This window comes from Cnephaeus nilssonii (assembly GCF_951640355.1).
Source record: "Cnephaeus nilssonii genome assembly, chromosome: 18".
Taxonomy (NCBI): Eukaryota; Metazoa; Chordata; class Mammalia; order Chiroptera; family Vespertilionidae; genus Cnephaeus; species Cnephaeus nilssonii.
Genome location: NC_137089.1, coordinates 52,980,701 through 52,997,996, shown reverse-complemented (window position 1 = coordinate 52,997,996; position 17,296 = coordinate 52,980,701). Strand labels below are relative to the sequence as shown.

Here is a 17,296-nt window from a genome sequence, read left to right as displayed (position 1 = left end):
TACTGAAATCTGTGATAATATGGGAAAGTAAGTATGGGCCCTATGGGGAGTCTATTATCTTCACAATGTTTCTGTAAATCTGAAACTATTCTAAAATCGAATAGCTCTGGCTGGTGTGCTCAATGGTTAGAACGTCAGCCCTCACACCAAAGTTCAGTTTCTGGCCAAGGTTCACATACCTGGTTGCAGGTTTGATTCCCGACCCCAGTTGGGGCACATGCGGAAACCAACCAATCGATGTGTCTCTCACATCCATGTTTCTCTCCCTCCACTCTCTCTAAAAATCAATGGAAAAAAATATTCTCTGGTGAGGATTAACAAAAATAATAATAAAAATAAATAAATAAGTAAATTCTACCTGGTTCTTTTTCAAATAATGCAGTGCCATATTCATAGTCTCTTTTTGCTTGACCATGTTTTAGTTGCTCATTTATTGCTAAAACTAATTTTTAAAAGTTTATGTTTGGTAATCATAATACTTAAAGTCCTTGCAGGGTTGGAAACTTATTTTTTTTGTTTCTGCTGACTCACTCATGGTGGCTTGTTTCCTTCAAGCTTGATTTTTTAAATTATCCTAATATATAAAAGCCAAGGGTCCGTAACGTCCAAAATGACCGAAGGCTCAACCAACTGGAAGTCAGTCCTGCAGTCAGTGCTCAACCCAGCACTGACTGCCAAGGGGTCTGCAGATCAGGCCCGGAGAGAGAGGCCGGGTCTGATCTGCAGCCTCCATGGCAGCTGTTTATCAGCCATTGCCTCTCTCTTTCTCTCCGGGCTTCGCCAGCAGCCACGCCTCTGTTTCTCTCTGGGCCTCCATGGGGGCTGCTGATCAGCCCCACCTCTCTGATCAGGCCTTGAGATAGGCCCAGAGACGCTGACTGGCATAGAAACCGACCAGTCAGAACCAAATTGGCCGTCAGGGGAGGGCAGTTGGGGTTGAGATCAGGCCTGCAGGGGAGGGAAGTTAGGGGTGATCAGGCAGACAGAGGCAGTTAGGGGTGATCAGGAAGGCAGGGGAGAGCAGTTGGGGGTGAGATCAGGCCGGCAGGGGAGGGCCATTGGGGACGAGTTCAGGCTGGCAGGGGAGAGCAGTTGGGGGCTCTATCAGGCCGGCAGGGGAGGGCAGTTAGGGGTGATCAGGCAGGCAGGCAGAGAGGTTAGGGGCGATCCGGCAGAGGCAGCTAGGGGCGGATCAGGCAGGCAGGCAGGTGAGCAGTTAGGAGCCAGCAGTCCCAGATTATGAGACGGATGTCCGATTGCTGATTTAGGCCTGCAGGGATCGGGGCTAAATCGGCAGTTTGACATCTCCTAAGGGGTCCCCAATTGGAGAGAGTTCAGGCTGGGCTGAGGGAACCGCTCCCCCCATGCATGAATTTTGTGCACAAATTTCGTGCACTGGGTCACTAGTCTATATATATAAAAGCCCAAGTGACCGAACAACTGTTTGGTCACTACGATGTGCACTGACGACCAGAGGGCAGATGCTCAACACAGGAGCTGCCTCCTGGTGGTCTGTGCTCCCACAGCGGGAGCGCCACTCAGCTGACTGACGGGCACCAGACGCCAGGCTCATAGCTGGTGAGTGCAGCTGCGGAGGTGCAAGCCTCTCCCGCCTCCATGGGAGCGGCACAGCACTTGGCCCAGGCTCAGGCTCCTCCCCAGCTGCCTGCCACTTGCTCACTACTACATCCCTCAGGAGATGTCGGACTGCCAGATTCAGCCAAATCCCCGCAGGCCTGCAGGGATTGGGCCGAAACGGGCAGCCTGACATCCCCTGAGGGGTCCTGGATTGCGAGAGGAAGCAGACCAAGCTGAGGGACCCCACCGGTGCACGAATCCATGCACCGGGTCTCTAGTAGGCTCATAATTGGTTTTCTTCATTGTGGGCAATACCAGTGGCTTACTGGGGTGCCTTCCTTCAAGCATGTGTCTGAGCCGCTGCTGTTGTGGAGTTCCAGCTGACCTGGCCAGCTTCCTAGGGCTCAGGCCTCACCCCGCAGCATGCCCAGGGCTCTGTCTCCCATCCCAGTGCTCCTGTCGGCGTGCACATGCAGGCCAACGCTCTGACTTAAACTTTTTTTGCTCACTGCTCACCATTTCCTCTGTTACTTCAACTCACTTTTAAGAAGTTTGGGGTTTTGTTTTGTTTTATTGGCTACTGTTATATGGGTAAAAGCAGGCTTGATAATTTCTTGAGAGCATAATAGTGTTTGAAAAGTGCATTGGTTTTAATTTATCCAGGATTAATTGCATTAAAGCAGAAAGACCTTTCAAAGTATCTATCTACCAGACTGCTGGAAATGGAAACCCTTCGCTCTCCATTCTTTCCTCATGCTCATGGCTTCCCCTGGTGTTCCCCCTGAATGGGCAGTTGGTGCACCTGCAGGAGGTGTCACCCTGGAGCCCATTGGCTCAGCTGCAGGAGGAGTGGACTGATGAGGTTCCAGAACTGGGACTCTGTTAATTAAATCAGTTTCCCAAATAGTGAGCGGCTGTTTCTCTTGTCCTTTTACACACACAAGCATGACGTGCACACACGCAGATACATAACACATGCAACTTGGAATGAGTGAAGAGAGTGTAATGATTTTAGAGTGTTGTCTCCCTGAATTTGGAGAAGGCTCTAAATGGAGCGTGGAAAAGGCTACAAACAGGGAAAAACAAGATAGACATTAACAGTCGTTAATATTTCTCCATCTTGCCCAGAACCTTCCACTTTATTTTCAGTAGTTAAGAGTATATGAAAGGTTAGCCTTAAAGTATTTGTCATGCACTGTGCATATAAGTTGATAAGCTCTTTGATTTATCTCTTCTCGTTCTGCCAGCCCCATATCAAGGTATGTCAGTCTGTTCCATGCCTCCATGCTTCGGATCTCATTTTGCTGGTCACTTCATTTTGTTCATTTGATTCCACAAATAAGTGAGATCCTGTGATATTTGTCTTTCTCAGATTGGCTTATTTCACTTGGCATAATATTTTCCAGGTACATCCATGTTAGTGAAGACATGGGTGTGGGGGGCACCAAGAGGCTGGGAGGAGGGGAGTAAAGAGGTGGGGTTAAATGGGAGACATCTGTAATACTATCAACAATAAAAAATATATTAATGACCAAAACAATAATTGTGTTAAAAAAATAACTGTCACGCAGAAGAAAGATGAAGTAGCTCTGCTTTTTATTTATTTAAAAAATAAAAATTGGGGTGGAGAAGTGAAGTAGAACTTGCAAAACAGTATCTACAAAAAGAAACATGCAAGCCCTGGCCAGCGTGGCTCAGGGTTGACGTCGTCCTGTGCACCCAAGGTCATCAGTTCGATTCTAGTCAGAGCACATGCTCAGGTCCGGGTTCCATCCCCCGTCAGGGTGCATGTGAGAGGCAAGTGACGTTTCTCTCTCTCCCTCTCCCTTCCTCTCTCAAATCAATAAAAACATATTTTTTTAAAAAAGAAAGATGCAAGATTGACTGGGGACATGACAATTAGTGCAGAATATAGACCTGAACTCAACCCCATGTGTGAAAATGACAACAAATGGCATTGCTGGGACGGTTGATGCAATAGAGTATATATTAGGTAATAGTAATATACTAGTTACATTCCTGAATTTATCATTGTCTATCGTTATTTGAGAGAATATTTTTATTAGGAAATGCACACTCAATATTAAAGGGTATGGAGCAAACTACTGAGGTGATTCAGGAATACATACATGCATAAATAGTAGAATATGTCAAATGGACAAATGAACATGTGACCCTGGATCCTCTCTCACAGTGACTCAGACATGGTTCATTGGCCATACTCACCTGTAATGCTTACAGTACTAAGTCTCAGTTCTAAATGGTGGGCAGCTGACTGTATCAGCATGTGATGGGTTGACAGTATTGTATCAGGTGTTTTTTCTTAATTGACTTGACTAGTTTTAATCATATTGAAAATTACAGTCTCTTGTTTAATACATGAATAAATTGAATTTTTTATAGGTGTAAGCTGAATTTTGGGACATGGCCACTGCCTCCCCAAGGTCTGACACTACCAATAACCACAGTGGAAGGTTACAGTTACAGGTAACTGGTAAGTTCTTTCATAATTGTGTAAAATAGTGGTTCCCAGGTAGATCTTTCTTTTCATCTGAATTCAGCAGATTTATTCCATAAGGATCTTTTCCTTTAGATTCAAGCTATAGTGTGTGTGCTGCAACAGGCCTCCGTGGTAGACACCCTCTAAAGGTGTTTTATTTGTTCAGTGGGTATTTATGGAACCTGTGCTGGATGTGGAGAAGATATGTCCTCTTTGGTAGGAGAATTTGGGTACTGGAACTAGCATCATCGAGTTGGCCCTTACATGATTATTTGGATAGAGAAGGAAGCTGAAAGCCTTTTTCATCCATTCAGTCATTGGGCAACTATTTGTTAAGTAGAGTTACACATGGGGGAACAAAGCCCTAGTTCTCCAGGAATTTATGGGGGACAGTTACCATGCAGAGTGATCATTAACTGCATGCAGTGAGGACCTAGAAGAAGGTGTCTGAGGTCTGCTTGGGATTGCAGGGGCCTATGGGCATACAGAATGTGAAGAGAATGACTCATAGAGGGTGACACTTGAATTTCCGCAGCAGTAATCGGAGTTCATCTCCAATTAGGTTGGCAGGAGAGAGCATTAGAGGGAACAGCATTTGCAAGAGCATGGAAGAGCCTTGGTTAGGGGGCTTCACATAATTCATTCTCGCTAGTTGGAATGCATGATCCAAGGAAGAATGGTCCTTAAGCCAGCAGTTTTACTTCTAGAAGTTTATTTTGCAGACATTGATATTGCTTACATAATTATAAACATTAGTTTATAATTTAGAAAGTATTATGTAATTCTCATAATTATAATAATGTATAATTTACGTAATTAAGTATGTTTATATTGGATTATATAAATAATATAAATTTCTGCAAGGTAATTTCCTATGAGTAATCCTACCTTATAATAGAGAAACATGCAAATTGACCGCACCTCCACTACACCCACGATTGGGCCGGCGGGAGGCTGGGGGGAGGGACTCCGGGTGGCCTATCCGGCCGTTGAGAAGATCAAGATGGTGACGCCCAGTCCTCTTAGTTCCGGGGGTCCCTGGGGAGATCGGCAACCTGGGGGGGCATGGCCGGGCCCATCCAGCCTCTCCCGGGGGTCCCTGGGGAGATCGCCAACCTGGGGGGCGTGGCCAGGCCCATCCAGCCTCTCCCGGGGGTCCCTGGGGAGATCCCAACCTGGGGGGCGTGGCCAGGCCCATCCAGCCTCTCCCGGGGGTCCCTGGGGAGATCCCAACCTGGGGGGCGTGGCCGGGCCCATCCAGCCACTCCCGGGGGTCCCTGGGGAGATTGTCAACCTGGGGGGGGCGTGGCCGGGCCCATGTAGCCGTTCCCGGGGGTCCCTGGGGAGATCGTCAACCTGGGGTGGGCGTGGCCGGGCCCATGTAGCCGTTCCCGGGGGTCCCTGGGGAGATCCCAACCTGGGGGGGCGTGGCCGGGCCCATCCAGCCGCTCCTGGGGGTCCCTGGGGAGATCGCCAACCTGGGGGGGCGTGGCCGGGCCCATCCAGCCACTCCCGGGGGTCCCTGGGGAGATCACCAACCTGGGGGGGCGTGGCCGGGCCCATCCAGCCGCTCCCAGGCTCCCTGGGAACATTGCAGGCATGTGGTTGCTGAGACCCAGACCAGGCCTCTGGCCACAGATTCATAGCTTTGCGGAGACCTAGGGCAGGGATCTGCCTCATCTGCAGAGAGACAGAGGTTCTGCAGTGCCCCCAAGACGTGGGTGGGCCCAGCCAGGGATCAAGGGGCATGGAAGGACTCCTGGCAGAGGGGCAAGGACCCTCACCCCTGAGGCGGGGGTTGAGGGGTGGTGCCACCTCAGTGGAGGGGTGCTGCACTGCAGGGTACTGGACTGACTGATGTGATTCAGAGAAGCTCCCAGTGCTAACGGGCCTCGCTCAGGCGGCCTTCACACTTCAGAGGCAGTGACTCCTGCTCCTGCCTTGACCCAAAAGCAAGCTCGCGACACCCTGCCCCATAGCAGAGCATGCCTAGGCAGTGAGTTTCCACCTGCTTCGGAGAAGGGGGGGCAGTAAAGAATGGGGGGAGAGGAAAGAATGTGGAGCATCCGCAATGAAGAGGTGCTTGAGAAAGAGGCTTGGAAGCCTGACTGGAAGGTTTGTTCTGTTTGCTGGGCCGCTGCCCCTTAGGAAGCGCAAAGAGCATGGCTCTGAGGGCTTCCTGTGTGCTGAGTCAAGTTCCACAGCCAACTGGAATTGGCCTCAGTTTCCTGGTCTGTAAAATGGATGAAGCGTGTCCCAGTGCCTTCACTGAGCTTTGATGGCCAATTGAGATACTATATAAAGAAAATGAGGGAAGAAGTGAGAAAGAAAAGGAAGGACAAGCAACACAAAAGAAAGACTGAAAGGAACCTGTAAACCCATTGTCACTTAAATAGGGAATATAGTCAATAGTGTTGTAATGATGGTATGATGCCAGGTGGGTACTAGAAATATCGGGGAACACTTTGTAAAGTATATGATTGTCTAACCACTATTCTGTAACTAATATAAAACCTGAAACCAATACAAAATAATGTTGAATGTAAAGAAATGAAAATTGGAGTGAAATTTTCATAAATTTCAAAGTTTAAATAAAAGCTGTAAAGGAAGGAAGGGGAGAATAAAAAGTGTTTTTCATTTTGCCACTTCATTAAAAAGACAGTTGTCTTTATATGGTGCTTTTATACTTTTCTAAGTCATTATCTCATTTTAATTTCCGGGCAACTTAAAGACAAGATAAGTATTCCCTCCACTATTCAAAGAAAGGAAATCTTGGTGTCTGGTCCTAATGATTCAATCGTCAAGCCCTTATTGTAAAGCAGGGTTAGTAAAATTTTCTGTGCAGGGTCATATCTATACTAATAAAAGCCTTGGGGGTGATCAGGCCAGCAGGGGAGGGTATTTGGGGGCAATCAGGCCCACAGAGGAGCAGTTAGGGGGCAATCAGGCCAGCAAGGGAGCAGTTAGGGGGCAATCAGGCAGGTAGGTGAGCGGTTAGGAGCCAGCGGTCCCGGATTGTGAGAGGGATGTCCAACTGCAGGTTTAGGCCCGATTCCACAGGGATCGGGCCTAAACCTGCAGTTGGACATCCCCCGAGGGGTCCCATATTAGGGTGCAAGCTGGGCTGAGGGACACCCTCCCCAGTGCACGAATTTCGTGCACCGGGCCTCTAGTGTATATATAGTTTGCAATATACATGTTATATATAAATATGTGTATGTATAGAGTTTTTAGCATATGTTTTGTAAACATGTATATAAATTATTTATAAATACACTATTCCACTCAGTGGAATTCTAGGTAGACAATAAAATGAAAGAAATGAGTATGTGTACCAGTAGGAGCCATGTTCTAAGAGAATATGTTAATTGAAAGAGCAGGTCATGGAATAGTGTGTAACGAGCTACCACATGGATGTAAAACAGGAGGGGGTGTGTATGCATCTCTGTGCCTCGACCGTTAGAAGATTTGCCTCAGGAGGGTGGGAGTCAGGCAGGGTAAGAAGGAGATACCCTGTGGTTCCCATGGCACTCATTATTGTGAGGTTAGTCATTTCTAGTTTAAAATGAACAGGTAGGAAATGCTTCTTGTCTTAGAGAACAAAGCACAAATCCTGTGTTTTGCTGATATCACGGTAGCAGAAAACGCCCAATCAGAACGGAAAAAAAATAAGAATCCAAGAAAATTAGGGTAGTTCAAGGAACCTCTGGGACAACATCAGGCATAACTACATCTGCAACAGAAGGAGAAAAGAGAGAGTAAGGACTTGAGAACTTATTTGAAGAAATAATGACTGGAAAATTCTACAACCTGGTAAAGGAAAAAGGAAGTGCAGAGACTCCTAAACAGGATGAACCCAAAGAGACCTAGATATATCATGATAAAATGCCTAAGGTTAAAGACAAAGAATCTTAACCTTTTGCACTCGGATGTCGAGTGTGACTCGACACGGTTGGCATTAGAATAAAGGAATTGAGAAAAAAGCAAGCGAGTGCAAAGGGAAAAAAAGCAGTTCGTTACCTACAAAGGAGCTCCCATAAGACTCAGCTGATTTCTCAGCAGAACCTTGCAGGCCAGAAGGGAGTGGTAAGACATATTCAAACAGATGAATAGCAAGCCAGGGCCTACAACCAGGACTGCTCTACCCACCAAGGCTGTCATTCAGAATGAAGGGCAGATATAGCTTCCCAGACAAGGAAAGCTAAGGAGTTCAGCACCGCCAACCAGTGGTATAAGAAGAGTTAAAGTCTTGGAAAAGAAGGAGGGATGAAGGGAGGAAGGAGAAGAAGAAGAAGAAATGTGAATAATAAAATGGTGAAGCTACACACCTATCAGCAATTACTTTAGATGTAAATAGAATGAGTGCCTAGTCAAAAAAACATACAGTGGCTGACGGGATAAGAAAACAAGACCCTTTTCTATGCTGCCTACAAGAGACCCACTTCAGATCCAAAGACACACACAGACTGAAAGAGATGGAAAAAGATATTTCATATAAATGGAACAAGAGAAAAAACAACTTGAGGTAGCAATACTTCCGTCAGACAAAATAGACTGGAAAACAAAGGCTACGAGACAAGGAAGGACCCAGCAATCCCATTTCTTGGTATTTACCCGAGGAAACCCCAAACTCTATTTCAAAAGACCTATGCACCCCTATGTTCATTGCAGCATTTACAACAGCCAAGATATGGAAGCCACGTAAATGCCCATTGATAGATGAATGGATAAGGAAGAGGTGCTACATATATACAATGGAATGTGACTCAGCCATAAAGAAAGAATGAAATTTTGCATCTGTAACAGCATGGATGGATCTAGAGGCTATTATGCTGAGTGAAATGGGTCAGACACAGAAAGGTAAAAGCCATTAATTTCACGTATGTATGGAATCTAAAAAACAAAGGAACGAACAAACTCAGACACAGGTAATATTTCGATGTTGCCAGAATTCAGGCTCATTGGGGGCTGGATGAAAAGGGGGAAGGAATTAAGATGTGCAAATTGCTAGTTATAAAAAGTCATGGGGATATAAAATACAGGAAATACGTCAATAATATTGTAATAAGTATGTATGGTGTCAGATCGGGTAATCACTTCGTAAGTTATATAAATGTGTAATCGCTATGTTGTACACCTGAAACTAATATATTGTGTGTCAACTGTAACTGAAAATAAATTATTTTTAAAAAAGAAAGTAGGTTACTATAGTTGACCCTTGAACAATTTGAGGGTTAGGAGCGCCAATCTCCTAAGTAGCTAAAAATCCAAGTATAACTGGATGTTGTTGTTTTTTTAGAGAGAGAGAGACAGAGACATCAATTTGTTGTTTTACTTATTTATGTATAATTGGTTGATTCTTTTTTAAAATATATTTTTACTGCTCTCAGAGAGGAAGGGAGAGGGAGAGAAAGATAGAAACATCAATGATGAGAGAGAATCATTGATTGGCTGCCTCCTGCACACCACCTACTGGGGATCAAGCCCACAAACCAGGCATGTTGTCCTTGACCAGAATTGAACCCGGAACCCTTCGGTCTGCAGGCCAATGCCCTATTCACTGAGCCAAACTGGCTAGGGCCTTCGGTTGATTCTTGTATGTTCCTTGACTGGGGCTCAAACCCACAACCTTGCTGTATTGGGAAAATGCTCTAAGTCAGAGTTGAGGAACCTTTTTTCTGCCAAGGGCTATTTTGATATTTATAGCATAATTCTCGGGCCATACAAAAGTATCAGCTTAAAAATTAGCCTGCTATATTTGGTCAAACATTTAATTAACTCACCCTTATGCCTTGGCAGGGCCAGATCAAATGATTTTTTAAAAATATGTTTTTATTGATTTTAGAGAAAGGGGAAGAGTGACATAGAAACATGGATGAGGGAGAGACATTGATCGGCTGCCTCCTGCATGCCCCCCCACTGGGGATTGAGCCCGCAACCCAGGCACGTGTCCTGACTGGGAATCAAACTAGTGACCTCTTGGTTCACAGGTCGATGCTCAATCACTGAGCCACACCAGCCGGGCCTACGTATACCTGTTGACTTCCCAAAAACTTAACTATTAATAGCCAACTGTAGACCTGAAGATTAACACATATTTTGTATGTTATTTGTATATATACTGTATTCTCACAATAAAGTAAGCTAGAGAAAAGACAATTAAGAAAAGCATAAGGAAGAGAAAATACATATACAATACTGTATATGTTTATTGAAAACGAACTGTAGGTGATTGCACAACCACCATTGAATTAAATAGTTGAAGTGAGTAAAATATATGGGCATGTGAAATATATTTCAATAATGTCAAAATTCAAATGGTTCTCATGTATTATATTCTTGTAGTGGTGTGTTGTTTTTTTTTTCATTCTGTCAATGAAAAGAGTTTGAGCTGCACAAGCAGCACCATTTCATTTTTATTGATTTGTTAGTATAAATACTGCTCTCTGGCTAAATATATTCACAGTGATTATCATGTTTCTGTTAGTTTCTAGTGCCAAACTAAAAAGAAAAAAGAACTGGTTTGGAACAGCAATATATACAGAAGTAGTTGTAGATGGAGAAATTAAGAAAACAGCAAAATCCAACAGTTCTTCTAATCCAAAGTGGGACGAGCAGCTGACCGTGTAAGTACTGCATACAAGGGACGTGGTCTTCAGAAGGAAGTGTGCTGCTTGCAATCTTAAAGGTTTTTATTTTGTAGGAAAGCTTCATAGTAATGACTGCTGTGTTCCAGTATGAATAGACAATTTAAAGTGAAAACTGTGGGTTAGTTTCCTTTCCTTTACAGAAGAGGCGTAATAATCCTTGCTTTAGCTTCATAAAGTAAAGTATTTCCATGTAGCCATGTTTTCTCTTCCTGTCTTGTAAAAAAAAAAATTGAGCAGAAATCAATTATTCTTAATTTTGGCATTTTTGAAATACAATGTTATAAATTTGTGTATTAGAACCAGTGCCATCAATTGTCTTAAATGTTGAGAAATTTGTTCAAATAGAAATATTCTGAAGCCTCAAACTCTTTTTTTTTTTAATATATTTTTATTGATTTCAGAGAGGAAGGGAGTGGGAAAGAGAGATAGAAACATCAATGATGAGAGAGAATTATTCATTGGCTGCCTTCTGCGTGTCCCCTACTGGGGATCGAGCCTGCAACCCGGGCATATGCCCTTGACTAGAATTGAACCTGGGACCCTTCAGTCCGCAGGCTGATGCTCTATCCACTGAGCCAGACCAGCTGGGGCAAGCCTCACTCTTGATGTATATAGGTGGTGTTTTGGTTCGCTAAGTACAAAAATTCTTATTTAGCTATTAAAGTGCTGATGTTCTTGAAAGTAAGTACTGGTTTTGTAATTCAAGTAATTTACTGTTTCATACCGTATTGTTTCGTCAAACTGAATCCTGGCTTTAAAAAGTAATTGAGGTAAGGGATGTAATAGCCACGGGCATTCGAATGACGCCACGTCCTTGCTTTGTTCGTCCCGCAGGAGTGTGAGCGCACAGAGCACGCTGGAGTTCCGGGTGTGGAGCCATCACACCCTACGGACGGATGCCCTGTTGGGAAGGGCAGCTGTGGATCTGAGGCAGGCTCTGGTAACACACAACCGAAAGTGTAAGCTTTGCTCTCACCTTTGCTTCCGTAAAGTCTGTGTTAGACACTTTGGACGTACCTTGAAGCCCGAAAGCTAGCAGGTAGCTGTGTTTCTGAGGGAGGTCAGCATGCCGGGAGTGGTGTCTGTGACCAGGAAACGCGGCCCACAGGCCACAGATGTGTGGGGGCCGGCCTGCTCAGGGCACCGGGGCCTGCGGAGCTGTGACGGCAGCACGGCGTCGGAGTCCAAGGTGCTGAGTTTTGATTGGAAGTCAGGACATTAATAGGGCCCTAGACAGCCGGACAGATTTCACAAACACTTAAACCTGACTAAGTCCTTGGCTGCCTCTCATTCAGCCTCTTGGCTTAGCACGTGACAATTAAGTGAGTGAGCTCCAGTTCAATTTGGGGGTATTGTGGGATTCATTTTTTTTTTTTTTAACATTTTTATTGATTCCAGAGAGGAAGGGAGAGGGAGAGAGAGAGAAACGTTGAGAGAGAATCATTGTTTGGCTGCCTCCTAAATGCCCCATACTGGGTATTGAGCCCACAACCTGGGCATGTGCCCTCACAGGGAATTGAACTGTGACCTCCTGGTTCATAGGTCGACGCTCAACCACTGAGCCATGCTGGCCGGACAGATTTATTTTTAAAAATCAAACTAACAAAAACTGCTTATGAACCAAATAATCCAACAAAGACATTCCTCTGTCACCACAGTCAAATGAGCATTCACTCACTAGCCTAGGGGAACCGGTTATTACTACCAGGGTATCATGTTTTGGAGATGTGTTATATACAGAAAGGGTTTGATGATCGGCGCCTGCGTGAGTAGAGTCTGCATTCCCCAAGGCTCAGGTGCAGGGCTGTGCGGCCCTGTCTGCTCGCACCTGCCTCAGAGAACAGGTGCTCAGGGTGCGGTCGGAGAGGAGGGAGCTGAGAGGAAGGAGCAGAGAACAGACTTGACCAGGCCACCCAGGAGGCGCCCTGGGCCCACGACCTGCAGAGCCGCGGGGCTTCTGGCAGGACCCTGGGAACTGGGGTGAGCGAGCGGCAGCCCGGAGACGGTCCTGGGGGCAGACGGCATGGGGAGGTGGTCAGGGGAACCAGAGGAAGCTCTGTGGGGCCCAGATGTTCTAGAGTAATTTTAGGGACAAAGGGACACGGTGTGTCCTCGTGGGGAATATTGTGAGAGCGATTGGGGATGACATCTATAAAACTGTAAATCACAAACATAATCGGGGGTGTAAGCAGCTTGAAAGGCCTCTCTGTTCATCTGGGTTTTCACTGCTTTCCACTGTCCACAGCCAAAGGTCAGAGTTCAGTAAAGTCTCACATGCAGCCTGGCTATACGTGAAGCATGGAGCAGCACTGGACACGTGAGCACACACAGGCTCACTCACATGCCCTTGTCCCCAGCAGCTCCCCACTTAACCGCTGGGAACCTGTTTCTTACACATCTGAGTTAATACCCCTGTGCTCCCGGTGATTCGTGGCACTGAATTTCTGATCATGGATGAGTGTGGCTGTTCCACTTACTCAGCAGCGCCGCCTAGTCTAGGCACTGAAGAGGCCGTGGGGCGGACTCAGTGTTTTTGTCTAAATGCTATTGGAATGTAACTTTGTCTAAACTACCCTTATCTTTCAACACACATTTATTTAAACATGCCCTAAAGCCTTTTTGGAATAGGGTGTAGTAAACAATTCCCAAATAAACACATCAAGTGTAGTAACCCGCTGTAACTTGAAGAGACTCCAACTGTCATTCTGGAGTAGGGATGTCCTGTTTTCTGTAGATCATGGTCCACCTCTCTCTCATCCTGAACTGTTTTTTATGTGTGTTGTATGGAGCTAAAATGACTCTCCTTATCTCATTCTTTCTTTAGCAATGATGCTCTCTGTTAGCTATTTGCCTTTCATTGGACAGATATTTATATTAGAATCACCTAAAGAAGGATGAACTACAAAGACTCTGAGAAGGCAGAGGGAGCAGCAGAGGGACCGAGTGATAACAGGTTGCACTTCCCGTTGCCCTGTCCTGAGCAGAGCCCACGCTCTCGTCTCCGCTCCCGGGGCCGGGGTATGGCCACGCTGGTGTGCCGGGGGGAGTCTGTCGTTCTCTCCTGGCTTCAGAGTGCAGAGTCGGCCTCGCTCGCTCGCTCGGCTCTCTGGAAGCGGCTGCTGAGGCCCGTGGTCATGGGCGGCACTAGGCACAGGCCGCAGTGAGCACTGACGAGGCGGTGCCGCTAAGCAGCTCTCTGCATTTCACTTCGTTAGTTCATGTAACGTCTGCAGCCCATGGGCCCGCTCCTGCCTGCCCCGTGGACCTGCAGCCCGCAACTGTTTTTATTACGTTGTGTTTCAAAACCAGAGTTCGTTCCTGTTTGTTTTTTTAAAAATAGCTTTCCTTTGTTTTTGTTTGTTTATTTTATGTGTTTCTTTTGTAGAGTTTTAATTTTTCAGAGTTGGTATCAGATTGGCTCTCTTTAAGGGTCGATTCTGGAAGCTTCTTAATTCATTTTCTTAAGTGCTCGTCTGAAATCTGTGTTTTGCTTTAGGAAAATTCCCAAATGTAGATGCTTCTAAGTTCCTCTCCCTTTGGGATCCCTGCCATTCGCTGCGCCGCAGTCCTATGAACTCATCCCAGGTCCTTGTTCCTGGGCGTCACCTTGATTCTGCTCGCGTGGCCTCCCTTCTGTTGGTAACTCCTGCTTTGCTACCTCCACTGTTGTTTTTAAGGTTTGATGTTTACCATTATGTTTCCAGCGTTCCTCATAGCATATATTAATCAATGCATCTTATTGCCTTTACTTAAGATCTTAAAAATTTTCCATGCAACTTAAGGATTTATTCTTTTGACCTCTGCAGACTTTCAAATGAGACCTGAGTTGCTCTTTATTTTTCCATTTGCTAACAGCTTATCCTCCTATTTCTAGTTGTTTGTGATTTTTTAAAAATCAAACTGCCTGCTTTGTTTTGATATTCTTGATATGCTTGGTGCAAAGCTTTCCATCTTCCCAGAAGTGGCATATTCTACCTGTGGGCTCTGATAATTTGAGGGAAGTTAGAAGCCCATAAATTAATTATATTCTTGCTTTCTTAGATCTAGGACTTTGCTTTGTTAAATAAGCACTTATTGATTTAAGGAAGAAACAGAACAAGCGGAGTACACTGTTTCTGACCCCACCCCTTCCACTGCGATGTGAACCCGGCAGTCTCCACATCAGAAAGTATTTGTCCTTGTCAAGGTCATTGCCCCACTAGATTTATGAGGCTAGTTCCTTCCTGTACTCAAGGCCCTGGTATTTTGTTCTCAAACATTTATCTTTCCACATACCCTTTCTCCTGGTGTATTGGGGGGAGAGCGGGGGGGTTGATTTGAGTAGGTATTTCCTGCTTTCGAGGACGCTCACCTCTTCAGCCTTCATGGTGTATGTGAGCACAGCCGCCACAGCCTTCCTAAAGCCCACAGCCGAGCCAGCGGCAGGATCTGTGTGTCCCGAGAGGCCCCTGCACTTCACCTCAACCCCAGGGGCTCCAGGCCCAGGCCTCGCAGGCTTCAGGAGGCGCCTGGGCGGCATGCCCGAGGCCGTGGCCCAGACAACCCTCTCAAACACGGAACGCTTGTGTTGTAAGCCTCGTTTTTGCCCCAATTAACCTTCAGTTGTGTGTGCAGATCACATGAACACCAGGCTGAGTGATGGAAGTCCTTTCGTTGGCTCTGCAGATCACGCGGTGTTTTAGCTTTCTTTTCTCTGTCATCAGGATTAGACACCTATGTCTGAGATGATTTCTCCCTCTCAGCCCCATCGGTTCTTAAATTGCAAAGGAAAATGCCTTTGTTGTCAGCAATGACCGGAGCCGGAGGGAGTTCCCCTCAGCACTGCACTGCGCGGGCGGGGCCAGCCTGCCTGCCTGCAGTGTGCACAGACCTGCTGCCTCAGAGGGAAGAGGGAGGGAAGGAAGGAGGAGAGGGGCGAGTGGGACCAGGAGCGGGAACCGTCAGACACATTGGTGAAAGCATTCGGGCACCTCTGTCCTCCATGGACACTGGGAGACCGGGCCTGGCTTCCTGATGACGGCACGGCTCGGGTGGCTCTGGGGCCTGGAGGACACCGAGGCGTAGGAGGGACAAGCCCATCTGGGGCAGAGGAGGGACTCAGCCTTGCAGCCAAGCCCTTTTTGGTAAAGCTTAAAGGAAGGGTTGCTCTGGCCTCTTGCGGGGTGGGCTGGAATGAGCTTCCTCAGGCAGGCGCCTTACGGGGGCTCGGTCGTCGGTGCTGACCGCTGAGCTGGTGCACTGTGCTGGGATCTGCTCACATCTCTTCCTCTGGGTGCAGAGGGCTCAGGTGCAAGCTTATGCTGGGAGTGTGCAGCTCTTGTGGGCCAGGGGAGGGCTGTTGGAGCAGGTGGTGCAGGAGCCCGGCCTGTGCAGGTCCGGAGAGGTTTTGTCGTGTCCCTGGGTGGAGGTGAGAAGCAGTGTGGACGAGTCCCTCGCAGGCGTAGATGCGGGCCTGCATGGCGTATTGCAGTTCGGAGACTGACGGGCCACAGCTCTCCAGAGAGGAGTGTTCTGATGGCGTAGAACCAGGAACTTAAGTTGTCAAGGAAACCATTTAGAAATCTATTAAGTTCACTTAAACGGGAGCGTTCTCTCCTACATTGAGTGGCAGGGAAACAGCAGAGAAGCACGCCTTTATACTGGAGGACAGAGTGCAGTCCAAGTTCATTTTACTTAAAAATTTGCTTTTAGCCCAGCCAGTGTGGCTCAGTCGGGGCGGGGGGAGGGACAGTGCAGAAGACAGCTGGTCAATGATTCTCTCTCATCATTGATGTTCCTCTCTCTCTCTGTCTCTCTCTTCCTTCCTCTCTGAAATCAATAAAAAAATATTTTAAAAGATTTTGCTTTTAGCCTTATTTACCAGCTGATCCTAGTTATTTGTTTAGGTTACTAAGTCTTAAGTTCTCTTTTTAGAAGTTGACTCAGTGTCAGCACAGACGAAGATACTTTAAAGCTGAGGTTTCGAACAGACAGTACTTTATATCTGGTGAGAGGAGTGCATTCCTGCTAGACAGATTCTTAGGATTGAAATGATGAGGTCGAAGGGAATGGGCGGTTGTCAGGCTCGGGCTGTGCCTTGTCCTTCCTGTCAGGCCGCCCTCACCTGTGCGGGGGAGGGGGCGGGGCGGAGGCCCACACGAGGTTTGCACCCTGACCGGTAAAGATGAGGCGTTTCTCCTCAAAGCGTTGCTCAACATGAATGAAGTCAGTGCTTGGTGGTCACTTGTCTTGCATCACGCAGGACTGTCTTACTCGTGGCACGCTTTCCTGTCGGCTTGCTGCTTTCCATTCACTGGCTTATCAGAGCTCTGACGTTTTCCTCCCAGTGAATCATTTCCCTTTTTTTATCTTGTTTTAATTTATGGAAGTTTAATGTGTTGATCATAAAAGTTAATTCATCATCCATTATTTTTATGCTCAGAGAATCCTTTCTAATCCAATATTTGATAGTTCTCTATTTTCTTCTTGCACATTTACTACTTTGTTTCTTCTCTAAGTTCTTTTGTAAATTCTGAGATTTACCTTGGTACCTGATGGGCAGGGAGCCCGACCGGCTGTGAGTTGGTGC

General features: G+C 46.5%; 1 protein-coding gene across 7 annotated transcripts in view; it reads left to right on the top strand.

Moving 5' to 3' along the window:
- The window catches only part of WWP1 (WW domain containing E3 ubiquitin protein ligase 1), an 89,323-nt gene that overhangs the window by 29,900 nt on the left and 42,127 nt on the right, over positions 1–17,296 (top strand). For 6 of the 7 annotated variants that reach the window (XM_079796157.1, XM_079796159.1, XM_079796154.1 and 3 more), the window contains 3 exons: positions 3,982–4,072; positions 10,566–10,704; positions 11,563–11,687. In XM_079796157.1, the coding sequence (XP_079652283.1) occupies positions 4,003–4,072; positions 10,566–10,704; positions 11,563–11,687 (334 nt within the window). In that variant the 5' untranslated portion in view covers positions 3,982–4,002. Of the gene's footprint in view, positions 1–3,981; positions 4,073–10,565; positions 10,705–11,562; positions 11,688–17,296 lie in introns of those variants that run through there. The other variant, XM_079796160.1, reaches the window with a different exon arrangement.